General features: G+C 59.4%; 1 protein-coding gene across 2 annotated transcripts; it reads right to left on the reverse strand.

Moving 5' to 3' along the window:
• Positions 1–407: 407 nt before the first annotated feature.
• CARMIL3 (capping protein regulator and myosin 1 linker 3) lies at positions 408–17,198 on the reverse strand. 2 transcript variants are annotated; one of them, XM_081048586.1, is made up of 40 exons: positions 17,139–17,197; positions 15,499–15,593; positions 15,138–15,188; positions 14,978–15,037; positions 14,776–14,891; positions 14,471–14,568; positions 14,162–14,232; positions 13,986–14,059; positions 13,657–13,732; positions 13,486–13,574; positions 12,946–13,040; positions 12,634–12,720; positions 12,314–12,423; positions 12,109–12,186; positions 11,479–11,555; positions 11,293–11,397; positions 11,129–11,198; positions 10,578–10,659; positions 10,356–10,452; positions 10,154–10,208; positions 9,906–10,078; positions 9,627–9,695; positions 9,309–9,402; positions 9,123–9,221; positions 8,562–8,690; positions 8,274–8,387; positions 7,671–7,846; positions 6,848–6,935; positions 6,575–6,712; positions 6,223–6,286; positions 5,920–6,128; positions 5,459–5,559; positions 4,510–4,825; positions 3,995–4,123; positions 3,312–3,378; positions 3,124–3,213; positions 1,499–1,617; positions 1,236–1,416; positions 971–1,081; positions 408–846 (listed from the first exon to the last, which is right to left on the reverse strand). In XM_081048586.1, the coding sequence occupies exons 1-40, from the start codon at positions 17,176–17,178 to the stop codon at positions 821–823; spliced, it is 4,119 nt and encodes a 1,372-aa protein (XP_080904712.1). In that variant the 5' UTR covers positions 17,179–17,197; the 3' UTR covers positions 408–820. The 2 variants fall into 2 exon arrangements, with proteins under 2 accessions (XP_080904712.1, XP_080904713.1); XM_081048587.1 differs by having other exon boundaries at positions 695–846; positions 1,236–1,410; positions 17,139–17,198.
• Positions 17,199–17,977: the final 779 nt, after the last annotated feature.

A 17,977-nucleotide genomic window follows, 5' to 3' on the forward strand; every position in this document is an offset into this window, starting at 1 on the left:
CTTCTCACACCACAGACACTTCTGTTCCCCTTCAGGCCACTCTGCTGTTGAGATTTCTATGGATGGGGCCCCCAGGATGCCATACCACCATTTAATTCCACCGTTAGTGAGCCTGCTGTGTGTAAACCACACACACACACACACACACACACACACACACACACACACACACACAGATACTACTCCCCAATCTCCTCCTGGTACACTGGGGTCTTCTAATCTCACTGTACCCTGAAAGCTGGACACACACTGGTGTTGGCTTCTGTCATTTTGGTTCCTTCTCCAGCCAGCTCAGCACGTGAAACCCACCCTGGCTTGGGGACTTCTCAGTCCCTCCTGCCTGCCCATCAGTTCTCTGGTCTTTCTCCCTCCGCTCAGAGCTCCAGCCCCATCCCTGCAAGGTGTTCCTCGGTTTTCCCCACTGAGACCAAGCACTGAAGGGGAACAGAGGGAGAGGGCTGGGGGCAGTGAATGGGGAAGACGGCAGAGACTCCAGGCAGGCAGTGATGTTTTTTTCTTTTTTTATTCTATACAAGTGGGGAGAGGGCCCCTGGGGACAGAGGGCTACTTCAGCCCTCCTGTGAGGGACTGACCACCACCCTGAAGCTCTCTGCTGAGGGAGCTAGGCATTGAGAGCCTCCCTCTCTCCAGTTGCTCCCTCCCGCCCTGCCCCCCACCTCCTGTCCCCCCCGTGCCTCATCCTGCCATCCTGCCCCTGTAGAATGGGCTGGCAGAGGGGCCTGAGGTGCGGGGATGGGTGGGGGTCAGTCCTTGTGAGGCACATGTTGAGAGGAGGGCTGGAGGGGGTACTGCGGTGCTGTCAGTCTGTTCCTGGCTCACTGGTTCCTGCGGGGACAAATCCAGGGAGCCTTGTTTCCTGGGCACAGGGAGCCAGCCACCCGGTGTGGGGCTCGCCACGTTGGACAGATGGGTGGGAAGGGGGCCTGCCCTCCAACCTCCCCAATGGCACCTGTGGGGTCCGGGGGCCGTCGCCTATCAGGCTCCAGCTTGTCACAGGACTGCGCCCGCCGTGTCCTCTTGGGCTTCAGGGGGGCAGTTCGGCGGCCTGGATCCAGGGGCCCTGAAATGACAGTCAAGGCAGGCCTGCCACGTGAGTGGGGCTCACAGGCTAGGTGCTCATCCAGGCTGTGATTCATTTGGGCCTGGATGGGGAGCCGGTGTGGGCAGCAGGGTCCCAGAGGCTCCCTGAGCCCCACGCCAGCCGGGTGGCAGACCTTGGCCCTCAGGCTCCTCTTGATCCTGCTGTGAGCCCAGCCTCAGCCGGGGTTTGCTCATTCCTGGGGCTGCACCCCCAGCCTCAGCTTCCTCCTTGCCCCCTGGCTCCTGCGTGGGACGGCGGCCCCTCGGCACAGCCACCGGCTTGGGGGGCCGTGGAGCTAAAGGGGGGTCCTGCAGCTGGCAGAAGAAGGAAGATGCTGGGTCAGTTAGTCCTTTTGCGTCATCAAGGCGCCTCCCCACCCACCTTGCCAGCCCTCACCTTGGCATTCCTAGCAGGAACCATCCTGTCAGGGAATAGGGCTCCCTCCTTCTCCTCCGCCCCACCTTGGGAGGCTGGGCTGGGGCTCTGACAGCTGTGGCTGGGGGCACTCTCCTCAGCTAGGGGATAGGAAGAGAGCAGAAACTGCAGGAAAGGCATTGTTGCGTAGCCCTGCCTGTCCCCTGCGCCTATGAAGCCCTGGAGGCCAGGACTTCCCCCCCAAGCCCATTTGGTCCTGTGCTTCTGCCTTAAGTGTCCCCTTCTGCTGTCTCATTTCCTTAGCCCTCGGTCTCCAGGATCATCCTGAGCCTGTCACCTCTAGGGGAGCAGGGGTGGTCTGGTCCGGCTGTCTCTCTTGAAGAGCAGGGCCTGAGTCCTTTCCTGCTGGGGCAGAGCCAGAGCCTGGGCCGTCTGGGTCCACACGCACGGCTGCCCATCCAGGGCTGCAGTGCTCCAGGGCCCTGCCAAGTCTGCAGCCTGGCATTCCCAGAACTTTGTCTGCCAGTCTGATTTAAATGATGAGACTCAAGGAGAGGTGCCCTGGCGCCCTCACCACCCCCCGTCCCCTGCCTCTATGGCTTTATGCGACCTGAGCCTGAGGATATACCACCTGGAAGGTGTTGTCTGTGGGTGTATCTGTGAGGTATGAGCGAGAGAGAGCTGAAGGGTGCTGGCAGTGGATGTGTAGAGTGTCCGACCCTTGAGGTCTCCTAAATGAAGGATGGAGCCCAGCTTTGGGTGTTTAACTGCTTTGTGTGGGGAACCAGCAAAGATGTCCCCAGTGCTGGCTCGGCCTTGGAGGATGTGTAGGAGACAGGCATTTCCAAACCAAGAGCTCTGTACCCTAGCCCCGTGCCCTAGCCTTGGGGTGGGAGAGGAGCAGCGTGATGGCGTGTCCATCTACGGAGAGATTTGTCCACGTCAGTATTGTGGGAGGGTCATATTCCAAGTCTGTGAGAACTTAAGTGGACACGGAGCTGACCAGCGTTTTCTTAGAGGCTCCCTAAGTACCTAAGTGAAAGGTACCCTGAACCCAGCAGAGGGGAAGTGTCATACCATGACCCTCTCCCCTTTATTCCTTCTGAGTTGCATAGCCAGAAGGTAAGTGGCTTGTATGTCCTCACGGGTGGCGGCTGAACCTGGACTAACTCAGGGTTCTGACCTCCGAGGCAGGGCTCTTGCCTCTTCCTTGTGGCATCTTTCTGTGTGAGCTGAGGATGGCTTGGTGAGCTGTTTTTGGAGGGGTGTGGAATAGTTGAGGTGGGCCTGGCATGGCTAGTCCTTGCCCACTCTCTTCCCAGCTGAGGTGCAGGGAGAGGCCTTCTCTATAGAGGGTGCCACTCCTCTGACGGTGGCCAGAGGTGGCCCCTGCCCTAGAGAATTCCCCCACAATCGCCCAGAAAGTGTTCTTGTCTGCCAATCCTGGCAAAGCCACTTTTGTTCTGTAGGACCTTTCTTTGGATTCAGTTGTTTGTCTCTTTTGAATGTAGCTTTGTAAATATCCTTAAACATTTTCACTTCTCACTGCCCCACCTGAGTCGTAAATTCCCCGATGCAGGGACCATGGCTTCTTTAGACACACTCTGGGCCTTCAGTGCTGCCGCCCCAGAAGAGGCGTTCCGTACCTATGTGCCATGTGGCCTCTGCACGGCGCATGGCGCTGAAGCATGGCTTGGTGCTTTGGGGTGGCGGTGGGGGCTTCCAGGCTCCGGGCCCTGGCGTGAAGGGAGGGGATGGGAAAGGGGGAGAGGCAAATTAGGAGAGGCTCCTGAGAGAGGGGTCAAAGGCAGGAAGGGAGGGTGACCATTCTCACCTGCATCATCTGAAGAGCGCCGTTTCTGCCAAGCCTGGACGCCGCCCTCCAGGTCTGGGCCTGCGCCCTGAAAGGACAGCTCAGTCAGGTCATCGGAAAAGTCCCCTCCAGATGGGGACTACAGTTAGCAAGGGGCTCCTGCTCTAGTATCCCATGTCATTAGTCTCTAGACACTTGTGTCATTTCTTTCAGAGTGACACCCATACCACCCCAGGGGCATAAGAAATGGCTTACATGAATGAAAATACTGTTAACTTTAATAGTGACGTGTTTATTTTATGTGTGATAGAAGAAAACATGACTCTGGTTTTAAAGATGATAATGCACAGGTCCAAGCTAAGTTACAAAAAGTGAGTTGATTTAAATTAAAGTATTATGTGAATTAGGTGGTATGTGGAGAAGTAAAAATCAGTCCTAAAGGTGGTAATCAAGTCACCGACGTTTTGGAAACAGCTTTGGAGGTGAGTATTTTTACAACTGCTCCTTTTATAAGGAAGTAGAGGCTCCAGGAGGTTTAGTGACCCGTCCAGGATTCCACGGCCAGTGTCTAGTACAGGCAGAGCTGCAGCTAACGCCAAAGCTCCGCTCTCTCCACTGACTCACCGAGGACAGGGTGCGGGCAGGGGAGGGCGCTAGACAGGGACCCACAGGACCCTCGATTCATCACCTTGTGCTCCCCTCACCTCTTGTTTCCCATCGAAGCTCCAACCCTTGGTTCTTCCCAACCCAGGAAGGGCAACACCATGGAGCCTTGGCTGCTGTGCCGTCCCAGGGGCCTGGCCCTCATCCCCTGGTTCTGACCCCTCGGTGCCCTGGAACAAGGTCTCGGGTTTACAGGAGGTTCCTGAGGGAGAAGGGGCTCTATAGGCAGCAAGGGAGTGGGGGAGGACCCCTGCCCCTCTGAGTCTCCAGCTGTGGGGGTCGGGGGTGGGGTGTGTGTGTGTGTGTGTGTGGGGAGAGTCCTTCCTTGGACCCTCTGAGGAGTCCTTCTACTGCCCTCCTATGCATGCAGCGCTTCCAGCATGCTCTGGGTCACCAGGCCTAGCTTACTCTCAAGGAGTAGGGAGTTGGGATGACCAAAGTTCCCCAGAGCCCCGAATCCTAGCATTCTCCCATTAACTGCCTGGGGTGGAATGGGCAGGTGGGCTATGTGTGGGACAGTAAACAGGGAGGACACAGTACCCCCTGCCTCACTTACCATCTTCCTGCGGAAGGAAGGCCCCCGGCCACCCCCAAATCCAGGGAGGAGGCCACTCTCCTCCTCTGGGCTCCAGCAGGGGGAAGAGTTGTTGCCGAGGCTGGGGGGGTCTGGGCTGGGGGGGGTCTCCTGAGTTGGGGGTGGGGGTGGGGGTGGAGGGAGGAGGAGCCCAGTGGTGGGGGACCCTGGCCCCTTGTCCCCCTTGAAGCTCCGGGGCCGGCGAAAGTGAAACAAGCCTCTGCGCCTCTTCTTCTGGAGTGGAGGCAGCGGCGGCTCTGAGAGGCCTGGCCGCAGGGTCCGCAGAGTCCGGGGGTAACTGGGCAGGGTCGGGGTGAGTTAGTGGGTGAGTTAGCGACAAAGCCATGGGAGATGAAAATGCCAGATGCAGAGGTTGCTCGGGGCCCAGGGTGGTTCCGGTGTTAGTTTAGTCTTGGGTCTCACACATCTCCCACTTTCCTCTCATCTCGTCTCTCCTGCCATTCTGTCACCCTTTCCATTCAGTTCTCAGGGGAGATGGCGTCCTCCTCTTCCCTGTCATAATCCTCCAGCAGACCAACACTTTCCTCTGGCACCCCTCCCATCCTCTCCTTCTTCCAGCGTCGCCAAGTGACCCAGTTCCTTGTGTGTAGGACAGTGACGGAGAACATGCCCTCCAGGCCTCTTACCTAACTGTCATCCCAACCCAGGGCCTCCTGCCACCTCTCTCCTGTCTCTGTCCCCACCATCCCACTGTGGTGGCCTCATCCTTTTTAGACAGCTGACCTGAAGAGATTAAGAAAGCATGGGAGACAGGGCTGGGTGGGGAAGGACGAGAACGTGGGGGAAATGTCCCAGAGACTGGCTTTGGGCACTGTCATTGGAGAGGCCTCCATGGGAGCTGGGCAGACACAGGGCCCCCCCGCAGGGCCTTGGGGTCTGCTGAAAATGGGAGTGTGTCTAGGTGCCACACCTGGAACTTTCATCCATGACTCTTCGGCTAAAGAAGTCCTCCAGCCCCTCATCCAGGCGGGTGGCCATCCCATTCTCCTGACGTGTCCCAGGTACTGGCACCTGGTAGGAGGAAAGTCTTGTAGGAAATCTCATCGGGGTCAGGGAGCTCCCCTCCCATCCATTCAGGGCTTTCCCCTTTGGACTTGGACTGGCCTTTCTTGGCCCCATGGAAATTTAGACTTCAGTCCACCTGGGCATTTCCTAAACTTGGCTCTTGGCTCTATCCCTCACCAATGTCTGGCAGACAGATTTCCTATCTGTGACAAGGTCTAGCTCCCATCCAAACTGGATCGTCCCTCCTCTTTTGGTGGCTGGACTGGGTCCCTGCCAGTGCCTCTGACATTTGGGTCCTAAAGCTACAACCCTGGCTCTGGCATTGCTAAGTGGAGTTGGTCCTCCTTCAAGGTCTCAGGGACTTACGCTGCGCCGACCAGGTCCTGGAGGGGTGGTCCTGGGGGGCCGGGGCCTGCCTTGTGTTTGGTGCCTTAGTTTATAGCCATGAGTGGGAAGCTCAGATAGACCTTCCCAGGAGCCACTAGTTGTGGGCTGGCTGTTCCCGAGTCCTGAGAACCAGCCAGGGGGGATTCCCAGGCTCCCCAGCTGGCTTTCCATGTCCTGAGGGCTCCCACCTGTGGGAACGGCAGTGTTAGAGGGACTAGCAGAAGGAACAGGAAGAAAACAGAAAGGGAAACAGGGCCATTAAAACGGAAGCTGGGGACTCACTAATGAAGGCAGACACCGGCCGGATCTTGCGGCAGCGTTTCTGCTTTTTGATGGCCATGGTGTCCTGCAAAAATGGAGATGAACAGTGGGGATGGGTTGTTGCAAGTCCACGGAGTCTCACCTGGAGCCACCATTCCTCATAAAGCCTTCTCTTTCGAATCCCTCCTGCCTCCCTCTCCTCAGGTGGCTGGGGCATTGGGACAAGGGAAGAGGATGGGCTGGATAGCGCTGGGGGATGAGATGAGGCTCAGTGAGGGGAGAGCGGAGTTCAGAGAAGTGGAAGGGGACAGGGTTTTGCCGGTTCAGGGGCAGGAGCTCGGTTAGGGAGGGAATTAGGGGTGAGGGTGCTCACGATGTTGGTCCCAAGCTCATCATCTGTGGTCTCCTCGTGGTCCTGGTTACGGCCTCGGCCCCGGGAGGACAGATCCTGCCCTGGGCTTGGCCCTCCTGGTGGGTCTGCTAGTGTCCTTAGCTGGGCCAGGTGCCGGGCCTGGGGAAGGACAGGCGTGACCAGAATCCCAGGGAAGCCGCCCACCTCCCAGGGCCTTGAGGGAGGGGGCTGCGGGAGAAGGATGAACTGAGGTGCAAGGCTTGCCATAGCCCGGCTAAGATTCAGAAGGCTTACCAGGCTCTTGTGGGAGTGGTACAGCTCCTGCAGGATCTCGTCCACTATGGAGTTAGTCAAGTAGGTGACGACTGAGAGCTTCACTTCGCTGTGGGCACAGGTGGGGCTGCTCAGCCACCCCTCCCTAGCCCTGAGCCTCAGCCTTGCCCTTCCCTGGGTGCCTGAGGGAGAGGGCCAGCTAGCCTGGCTGTCCAGGGAGGCCCTGAGATGCTATGCTGTGGGAGGCAGATTCGGTCCACCATTACCGTATAAAGGTATACCCAGTCCCAGCCACGGGCCCCCCAGCCTAGGCCTTTGTGGATTGGGAGGGTGGGCAGAGAGCATGGAGCTGCAGCGGAACAGAGCTGCGTAAATTGGGGTGCTCAGTGAGCTCTGCTGGTTTCTGCTGTAAGATCAGAAAGCAGTTCTTGTAATTTTTCTTTGCTTTGGTGAGTGGTGGCATCTAGACCCAGAATGAAAGAGGCCTAGGGTTGCAAACTGGGGGTGGGGTGGAGAGAGTGTAGTCCACATACTCCAATCACATCGATTTTCTCTGACCATGCCTCCGAGAAGGCTGTGCTTTGTTTCCAGGAGAGGACTCTGGTGTACGTGGCTAAGTGTGTGTGTATACACTCACTGCCCGGCTCCTAACCCCCGGCTCAGCACTTAGAATTCTAGGGCAAAGATCAGTCCAACCCTAAATAGCAAGTTTGCAGTTAGTTAAAAGATTTATCCCCTGTAATGGAGGTTGTGTCATTCATTATTCATTGCTGAGAGCTGGGCCCCAAGTCCCTAAGTGTTCTGGGCCAAATCCAGCCCCTCCCCAGCCCCGTCAGCCTCTCACTCTAGCTTGTTCTGAATGTCCTGCCCCGCCTGCTCCAGCAGCGCCCCGCGGATGAAGTTCCGGGGCACAGTGACGCGCTCGGCCACATTGCTCAGCATCTTGTTGTGGCCCTCAGCCACACGCATGGCCACGGGGCATAACTCCTGCGTTAGGCTCACCATGGACTCCAGGATCACCTAGTATGGGAGAAGGGAGGTCAAAACCCCACGGGTGGCAGGATCAGGACTGGCACCAAACCCAGGAGACTCTAGCCTTTCTATTCCAGCTCCTCACGGTGAGACTGAGAGGCCAGCCAAAGTCACAGGGCAGTCACAGGGCCGGTTAGCAGCAGGGCCTGGGACACTCAGGCTTTCACCCTACCATATGGACGGGGAGAGTCTGACCAAGGACCAGAGTCCACGGGGGAGAGGTCCGCGATCAGAGGCCCAGATTGAAGCTGGCAGAAAAAACCCAAGCCCAGTTGTCTAGCCATATCTTGGCACAGCGGGAATGCGGGTGGTCTCAATTCTGCATTTTCTTCTTGCCTCTGGTCATCTCCCTGCGCTGACCTTAGCCCTCAGAGTAGGGATTGAGTCCACACTGGGTTCCCTCCTCAGGACTTACTTGTAGTTCCTTATCCACCGCCTTGGACACCTCACTGGCTACTGACTCCAGCCTCTGCCGCACAGGCCCGTCGTTGGCTAGCACGTGGCCCAGCTCATAGAGGCTGGGAAACAGCTGCAGAAGGAAGGAGTTATGACCAGAAGGCCAGAACCAGGCCTTCCTAGGTGCCCGGGTGCCCTGTGCTAGGAGGGCACACACAAAGGGCAGGGCGTGGACACTGCTGGCTTAGTGTGGCCGGCCCTCCTGGCTCTGGACTGTCAGGAGAGGGTGGGGCTGCCGAGGGCTCACCGCCCGGGAGTTCTTGGCATCCTTGATGAGGTCCCGAGCGTAGAGCAGCTCATCCTGCACAGGCTCTAGGGGGCACAGCCTCAGGGCCCGCACCTCCTCCTGCACTCGTCCACACAGTCGCTGCAGCATCTGGAGCACAGCCAGCAGGAGTGTCAACGGGGACCCCACACCCCATCTTCCCAAGCGGGACCCCAGGAACCCCATTTCTGGGTCTCCTTGGGCAGTGCTATTGGCACCGGCACTGACAGGGGTGACGGTGACGTCTCTGGATGGCTTGTTCTCCCTTCTTCTGGGGAAGCCCTTCTTGGATGCCCAGTGCAGCTCCCACAGTCCTGTGCACCCCTTGCTGGCGGGCCCTGCTGTTTGCCTACGTGTTCTCTCATGGTTGGGGACCCTATTCTGAATGTCCTGCCTTCTTGCTCTCTCACATGCTGAGTCCAGTTTTGGGTACCACAAGATGCCTCTGTCATGACCCATCCCTGCACCTGTACGCTCTGTCACATCACACCTGTGTCACCATGCCCCATGCATGCCCCGTGTGTCCCAGAGGGAAACGTTTACTTGCTCGGCGCTGCTGGTCACCAGGCCTTGCTGCAGCCTGAAGGCCTGCTCCTGGGGACACGTCTGGGAGTGGTTGTTCCTCACCAAGCACCACTGGATCTAGAGATGATGGGGCGGGTGGGGTCAGGGCCTGCGGATGTGAGCTGGCCCCTGCCCTTTGCTGTGCCACCCTGCTTAGGCCACCACCTTCTGCCAGACGTCCTCAGTACGCTCGGGGGCACTGCGGTAGGCTTGGGAGATGTCACTCACGGGGAAGGACATGAAGCGCAGCGTGTGGTTGCTGGGGGACATAGAAGCACAGCTGGGTGGGGAAGAAGTTGAGAAAGGGAGGCCCCTGCTCCCCAAAACCCACCCCTTGCTGACCACTTCTTTTGTCCATGGCTCTTTCTAACATTTCTGTGCAAATAGGTCAAGCGGGTTGGTGTGGGGCTGGAGTAGTTCAGGCCTGGCCCAGGCACAAAAAAGCTGGGGGCTTAGGTCAGGGGAGGGCCCTGGTCCACTCACCTTTCCAGGGCCCTTGCAACATCCAGAAAGCCCAGGGCAGATGTATTGTTCCGATCCCACAGGATAGTTCTGGGGAGAAGGGGAGCGTAGCTTGTTAACCTTCACTTTGGGTCCCTACCTCCCAGAGCCCTCCTTCCCTTCCTGGGTAATGAGGCTGCCCCGGAGACGGCTCTGGGACTGAGTGTCTCCTGGAAGCTAGGGTACAGAGCGAGGCAAGCAGGGAGGACGTGTATATGAGGGGCCGGGGCTCCAGGGCAGAGGGGGCCAGTGGGGGCTCACCTGAGAGAGGAGTTTATCTGCAGGGCCTTCGACAGCATCTTGGCCCCGATGTCCTCCATGCCATTGCCACTCAGATCCACCTTAGCCAGGCAGGTGTTGCTGCCGAGGGCATTGATGAGGATGCTGGTGCGTAGCTTCAGCCGGGAGTCCGCCACAGACAGTGACTGCAAGGACTGTGGGCAAGTGGGAGTTGGGCCCCATCCCCACGGCCCCTGCCCCTGCGGCCCCTCCCAGGCCCAGTCACTCACACAATCCTCTTCCTGGATCAGCTGCACCAGCTTGTGCAGGATCTCCTCCATGGTCCTGCGGGGAGTCAGGGCTCAGGGCAGGAGGGGAGGGGGCTGCGGTCATGTATTGGAGGCGCAGGGAGCGGGCCAGAGGTAACACAGTGAGCCAGAAGGATAGGTGGCTGACGGAGGAAGGGTCTGTGGTATGGGGAGGGGGCCTCACTTGGCCTTGACGTTGAAGTTCTTGCCCAGGAACAGGTGCTTGAGGGACTTATTCTTGCCAAGTGCCGGCACCAGTGTCAGGAGGTCCGAGTCAAACCCTGGCCAGCAGACGGGAGAGGTCTGGCCTTGAGGCCTGAGGCTCACGGGAGTCTCCTGAAGGCTTCTCCCCACACTTAGTACCCCGTCCCCACCGAGTACCCAAGAAGAAAAGCACTCCGCTCACCATTGTCAGACAAATCCAGGCTGCCCACACAGGTGACAGCTCCCAGCTGCTCCTGCAAAGCCTGGGCTCCTGCCGAGCGGAGCTGTAGGGACCAGGTGGAGGCAGGGCAGTGAGGCAGGGTGGGGTGGGGGTAGGGCACCTTTAGTGCTCAGAGACCAGAGTAGTCACGCCAGCACTCAAGGTCATGCCAGGTCTGGGGTGTGAAATCAGGAGACCCCTTCTCCCACCAGATCCTTCCCTAGGGCTCTTTCCCCTTCCTCGAGTCAGAAGTCTCCAGGCCACTGCTCTGGAGCCAGCTCTCTCCTGCCCTCTGGTGGGAAAGCCTGATATCTCCCAACTCAAAGCTTTAAGGGGGGAGATACTGGAGACTGAAAGTGACCTCTAGAAAGAGGGACGCAGACAACAAACTGAGAGGGGAATGTGGACGTATGGTCAAGTTGTGGGGGGTTGTCTCAGAGGAGTAGTGCTGAGGCAAGATGTTCCCAGGGGTTTGACTTCGGTCAGAGGAATGGGTGGGGGACAGGCAGCAGGGGTGGGGACTGAGGGCTCACCTCACAGCTGCTGAGATCCAGATGCAGATCACTGAGGTGGCTGTTGAGGGAGAGGCCCTGGAGCAGAGCCCTGTGGGAGGAAGGTCAGCAGGCCCACTTTTACCCCTTATCCCTTCTCTTATGGTTGCCCCTTGGACACTCCCCCAACCCTGCACCCACCCGACCTGAGGGCCTCCAGGGGCAGCTTTGTGGCTGACAGGTTGACGTGGCTGAGTGTGTAGGCGCTGCTGAAGAACTGCTTGAAGGCCGGTGGGGCCTCCCGGCCCTTCCTGCGGAGACCTCTGGGTTCAGCAAGGGAGGGGGACACTCACTACTTGCCCCATCCTTTCCTGCACCCCTCATGCTCCCACCTGTGGGAGCAGCTGTTGCGCGCCAGGTTGAGGTAGGTTAGGTGGGAGCAGCAGCCATGGAGCAGGGCACCCAGAAGCTGTGGGGAGAGACATGGTGGGTGTCACAGGGGTTGGGAGAGGTGCTGGGAGGGGTGGGTGAGGACTCCTCCTCCCTCCCCATTAAGATCCTGGCTCTTTACCCTCTGCAGTCAGTCTGTGAGCCCCACTGTGGATACCCACTTTGCCTCTTCATGCCTCAGTTTCCCCTCCGCGGAAAGTGGGTCTACTCCCTGCCTGGCCCCCAGGGGTGGTGGAGAGGCTCACAGACAGTGGGTGTATAAAGCCAGGGTCACCACGGGCTCCTAAGGTGCCTTGTTCGAGTTAAGGAAAGCGTCTTTTCTTCCTGGTGGACTCAGTCCTAAACCAGGGCACCTGGCTGGGGATGGAGTGAGGGCTGGCTTTCAGGCACAGCCAGCACAACTTGGGTGGCGACCGGGACCAAGTGCCACACAGGTGTCAGCTATGGGCATTGCCTTATAATTCAGCCGAACCTGGAGTCACACTGCCAGCTCTGCCCACCTCCGTACTCAAGGAGGAGGGTGAGGCCTCCCCAAATCACTTCAGGGTGGTACCCCGTCACCAAGCCCTCACCAAGTCAATGGCACAGTCAGTCCCCGCCAGGTCCAGGTGCACGAGAGCATTGGGCTGGGCCAGGAAACTGTACAGGGCCTGGGAAGGAAGGACAGGGGAAGGCGTGATAGAGCCCCTCTACGCCCAGGCTACACGGCAGAGACCCCAGACTCTGAAGCCTGACTGCGCTTCTGCAGGGGCTTGAGGCTACAGTCTGTGGACTCACGTTGGACTCGTCTGTGGCGAGCAGCCCAGCGTTCTTGCTCAGGTCCAGGTATCGAAGGGAGCTGGCAAAGGCTGGGTTGGCCCCGAAGGTCTGGCCCAGCGCCTGGAGCCCTGAGCACAGAGGGCACTGGGCTGGGTTGGTCTCCAACCCCACCTCCTCCCCTGGTACACAACGCTTCCCCGCTCCCGAAATGGGGCTCCTTTCCTTTCCTTGATCCCTGGGATGCTGTGTGAGTGTGTGGGTACACCTCTGGGGCTCAACAGCCCAGGCAGGGCTGGTAAGAGTCAGAGGTCAAAGGACAAGGGTGTCCATGCAAATACCTCGAGGGGAAATGGCAGTCTTCGCCAGGCACAGTTTGGTGAGGCCAGTAGGGAAGCAGAGGAGCTGCTGGCTCAGACTAAGGAAACCTGGGAGCGGGGAGAGAAATGGGCGCAGTGAGAGGCTGGGCAGTGGAAGCAGGTGGTGCAGAGTTAGAGTAGGGGCTCCAGTGGGGGATAGGCTGGGGTCAGGAATGCTGGTGTGGGGCAGAGGCTGGATCCGGGTTGAGAGCCTTGATTCAGACCCAGGTTGGGCTCTGGGCTAGGACAGGGGTCTGCATTGTGGCGGGGGTAGGATTCTGGGCTGGGGCTCACCCTTGTCCTCGATGGGGTTGTGGGACAGAGTGAGGGCATGCAGCACACAGCTCCCGTTCTCCCCAAACACCCCGGCCAGCTTCTGGACAAAGTCCCTTCAGGCAAGGGGAGGAAGGATTTATTTGTCCCAGCCCCTGGGCTTCCCCTCCTCCACCTGCCTGCCTGGCTGGGGCTGTAAAGGTCAGAGGCCCCTACGGGTGGGGAGCTGCTCGGGGCCTGTCACGGAACTTGTCACCATTCTGGAGTACCTGGGAAGTTGTGCTGAGGCAAAGCCCAGCTTCAGGTCCTCGAGACTAAAGCAGCCCACCCTGCTCGGTAGTTGATGGAAGAGGGGTCGTGGAGCTGGGGGTCGGGAGGCTTAGCTCTGAGTCCCAGCTTGACCACTGACTTGCTTTCTGCCCTCTTTGGGCCTCAGTCTCCTCTTCTGTAAAGTGAGGAGCTAGATGAGATAGCTCAGAGGCCTGTATCATGCTCTGAGGTTCTGGGGCCCTAAGACTACGGCAAGGGGGCACCACTGCCCAAGGAGGAGGCTGGCCTCACGTCTTAAGTCCGGCGTTGTCCAGCACCAGCTCTTCGAGGCTCCCTGACTTGCTCAGGGTGTGTAGCACCTGTTCTAGCACTTCAGAGCCCTGAGGACAGAGGGGGTGGTGCGATCAGGAACCAGACAGGGTGCTACTGTCTCCCCCTTCCCCCACCCCTCCTACTCCCTACCAGCCGCAGGTCCTTGCAGTAGAGTTTGGTGAACCACTGGTTGTAGGCTAGAGCTGCCACCATTAGAGCCAAGTCTCTGTGGGGAGATTGAAGAGGCCAGGAAAGTGGTGAGCAGGTAGCTGGGGCAGGAAAGAGGAGACTAGGGATAGAGTGGCTGGGCTGGGGAAAGCCTGGGTAGGTAGAGGGCAGTGGACGCTGGGGTTGAGGAGATAGAGCTGGGGCGGTGGGTGGGACGAGAAGGGAGAGCCTAGAAGGGCCAGGGCTGGGCTGAGGCTGGAATTCGGGGCTGGTGGTGGCGGTGGTGTTGAGTCTCTACCCCACCAGCTTACCGGCTCTCCAAGTGGCTGAAATCCAAAAGATTAAACTCCCGGTTATCCTCGGCATGATAAATGGTGTCCACATCCTGGGAGAGAGAAACCGGCTCACACCTGCTCCCCTCCTCCTCCTCCACCCTCTCTCCCTCTGGGTCCCACCTGCCCGCCGACTGGGTTCCTACCCAACGCACCCATTGCACCTCCTCACGGCAGTGCAGACCATTGTAGTCACACAGGGCAGCGTAGGTCTCGGAGAAGCCACCTGTGGGGCAGGAGATGAGCTGGCTCCAAGAGGGGCAAGGGGGTGGGGAACAGGCTTGGGGGTCAAGGAAAGGTCAAGGTCACTTTATGCACTAGTGTCCTGGGTTCTTGCTCCACCACGAACCTCTGAGGTCCGGGAGCTGTGCAGTTCTCAGGGCAGGTGAAGCCCCACACACAAAGGACTCTGGACCAGGGGCAGGGAGGTTTAGGTCCCACTTTCCTCATGTGCCCCTGCTCACCACAGACACTGTGAGTAGTAGATGTGGAAGTCTCAGAGTTGGGGGACGTGTCTCGGGGCCCTTCTGGGGTGTCTGCATTTCCACGCCGGATTAGACACCTGGAAGGTGAACAAATCCATCCCAGAGAGGGGTGAGAAGAGGCTCTCAATTCTTCCCGTCATAGCTTCTGGATCCCCAGGACAAAACAGGAGCCGGGACATGAGTGCTCTTCTCCTCAGTCCCAGGAGCTCAGGTCCAGGGGTAGGAGGGAGGGATATATAAGTCTTCTGTCCAACCCCTTGAGGGATTCCTCCTGTGCCACTCACCCAGGGCCAGGGCAGACCTTGGAGAGGGCAGAGCTCACATGTCGCGTCACCTGGTCCACACTCTCAGCTGATGGCAGCCGCATGCTCACCATGCCACGCTCTGTTTCCACTAGGATCTGGGGGAGAGGGAGCAGCATGACCTCAGATACTGACTCCATCCTCCCGCTGGCCCAGTAGTGGGGCCCCAGGCTTCGGTGCTCACCTGGTTCTGACTGAGCGTGTTAAAGGCCCGGATCTCCAGGACATTGAAGGAGCTCTCCACCTGGGGGAATGGGGATGCTCCTCAGCTCATGGTAAGAATTTGGCTGCCAGGCTTGGGAGGGAGCATGCTAGGCAATCTCCTGCTCCTCAGCCCAACTCACCTTGGCTGGGATTTTAAGGGGGAATAGGTGGAGGCGCCAGGAGGTCAGGGCCTTCAGAGAGAAGAAAAGAAAGTCAGCCGCAAATGGCAGATTTGTGTACCTTCTTCATCCCCCTGCCCTCCTTTTGCCCCCTCAGCCTGTGCGCAACCCCTGCCCGCAGCGGCCCTCTGCTCTGGCGTCCTCCCTCTCTCTCATGCCTCCCCCTAGTCTCCTGGGCATCTACCCAGTCCAGCCTGTTCCTCTTCCAGGTGGGGTCTCCTCAGCTTTCCCCGATCTGTCTCCTCTGCCCTCCCGGGTCTCTGCCCTCAGCCGTCTAACTGCACTTGAGACTTCCCTTTGCTCCCAAACCCAGTGCCCTCACCAGCACTCGGTCTTCAAATTTCTTTGGCTTTGTCTCCAGCTTCACACGATGTTGCTGGAGAACAGCCCCTTGGCTCAGGCACCTCCGGATGCTGTCTGCAAGTGGGGAGGGGCCTGCTCAGAGTTCCCTTCACCTGGGCACCCCAACCTCCGCAGGACTCTCCAGGGGCAGGGTCAGATGGGAGGAGAGAGAAACAGAGAGACAAAGGACAGGGACACTGACCTTTCCTTTTTGGGTGACTTTTCTCTTCTATGGGGGGAGCGGCGCGGGGCGGGGTGTGTGTGTGTGTGTGTGTGTGTGTGTGTGGTAAACTCTGGGTCCTGATGTTCTTGAGTCAAGGGACAGTCATTTAGTGACACTGTCTGTGGGAGGGTGTGTCTTACACTTCTGAAGGTGTGAAGGATTCTTCCAACCCATTCACTCCAGCAGCCTGGACCCATACACAGTGAGTCAGCACGCAAGGGTGCGGGGGTGTCCCTTTGACTATATTCTAGTGGTATGGGTGTTCATATCTGCCTTTTACTATACATGTGTGCATGCCTTCTGAAGATGCCAGGGAGCCTGTGTGTGGCATTGGTGGGGATGGGTGTGAATGAGTATGCTGTGCTTGCAGTTGTGAAAGGGGCACAGAGCCAGAAGTTACGGTGTGGGTGAGGGTGGGAAGGAGTTAGTGTTTAAATGAGCCTGCACCCATCTGCTGGCAGAACCATCCAGATATCCGAGGGGTAGAGAGAGAGAGAGAGAGAGAGAGGTGTGGGGGTGCAGTGCTATAAAGATGTGTGTACACACATTTCATGATTGTGCGTGCGCGCACGCGTGCGTGTGTGTGTGTGTGTGTGTGTGTGTGTGTGTGTGTAGCTGTGGGAAATCGCCACGGTGCAGCATGCCTGAGTATCCCTGAGCGTCCTGTCCTGGTCTCTGTGGGCTAGCCTGTGCTCCCGCCTCTGGGGGTCAGGGTTGTGGCAGTGCTGGGGGCTTGGGCCTTGGTTGGGGCCCAGTCTGAAGACCATGCAAAATAGGTGTGGGTGTGGGGTAGTGAGAAGGCGGCAGGCTGGGACGCGCGCTGTAGGAGGCAAGCTGCAGAGACCCTGCTCTTGCATTTAGCAAGAATGCAGGCCTTCTTCCCTGACTCCCTACTTTGCTCCACTGGTCTGGGCGCTGCAGGGCGGCTAGGGGGGCTCTCCAGGGCCAGTTCCGGGGCGGGGCCGGGAGGAGGGAGGGTGTGGAGCCAAGAGGCGGTCGGGACCAGGGGCAGCTCCCATCGAGCGGCGGGGCGGGCCTGGCTCCGCCCGGTGGGGAAACCGGGACTCTCCGTAGGGGAAACTGGACGCCTCGCTGAGGGGTGGGTCAGGTTCGCTGAGAGTCAGCCTCAGGGAGCGCCGGGGGACTGCACCTGTCACGGAAGATCGGGACGGGCGGCTCCGGGACAGGAAGGTCCTGACAGGGTGAGGCAAGGAGGGCAGCGGAGGATGGTCCGGGGACAGAGATGCTCCGAGCTGGGGTGCAGGGGACTGCCTTGCAGCCGGTCGCATGGGGGCGGGGGCGGGAGGCGCCTGGGCTGGGGTGTGCCGCGGGGAGGAACGCACTGGGTCTGGGATGCTCCCAGACGGGGCGTCCCGGAGACCACCGCAGCCTCGTACCTTGCAGCTCGCGGGTGAGCTCCGCGCTGGGCTTGGCCATGGCGGCCGCTGCTGCTGCCGCTGCTGCAGAGGAGCCGCCGCCGCCGCCGGGGAGCCGCGGCACATGCTAGACCCGGCTCCGGCAGGGCCCGGGCGCTGAGCGCTGCAGCAGCCGCGGAGCCCGCTCCTGTCAGGGGCGGCTGCGCGAGCGCTCCTCCCCCCTCCTCCGAGCGCTGGGTCTCCCGCCCCGCCCGGAGAGGTGCCGGACTGAGCATGCGCGCCGCGCCTTTCGGCCGCGTGAGACCCCGCGCGCGTTCGCGCCCACCCTTCCCGCCGGCTCCCGCGTGCGGCGTCCTGTGCGTGTCGCTTGCAGCCGGGGCCATCTCCTGGGCAGGGGACAGTGTCCCTGCTTTCCGTGCAACACACTCTTCGCGCATCGTGAGCAGAACTCATTTATTTCGTTTGCGGACTTGGGTACCCCGGGTCATCCTTGCAAGGCTCCTCCCATTTTCCTGTTTGCCCGGGTGGGTTCAGCTCGTCCTCGCTGACCCTCGGGGCCCAAGGTGATGCCGGGAGAGGACTTGGCCATATCTGGGGAAGTTCGTCCTTCCTTTCCTGCTCGCCTAGCCTTGGGGATCCCTGGGGCGTCCTTGGTACCATCCTGGCAGATGTAGCACCTCGGAGTCCCCGTGCCACCTCCCAGCTGGCAGCTCTGCAGACACCTCCACCCCAGAGCATTACGCTCAGGTCCTGGAACAGGGAGGAGGGTTAGGGGGAATGAATCCAGAGATCCAGTCCGTTCACACGTATGCTCTCTGCTTGGTTACCACACCTATGCACCCCACACTGAAAAATGAACA

This window comes from Rhinolophus hipposideros (assembly GCF_964194185.1).
Source record: "Rhinolophus hipposideros genome assembly, chromosome: 5".
NCBI classification, from domain to species: domain Eukaryota; kingdom Metazoa; phylum Chordata; class Mammalia; order Chiroptera; family Rhinolophidae; genus Rhinolophus; species Rhinolophus hipposideros.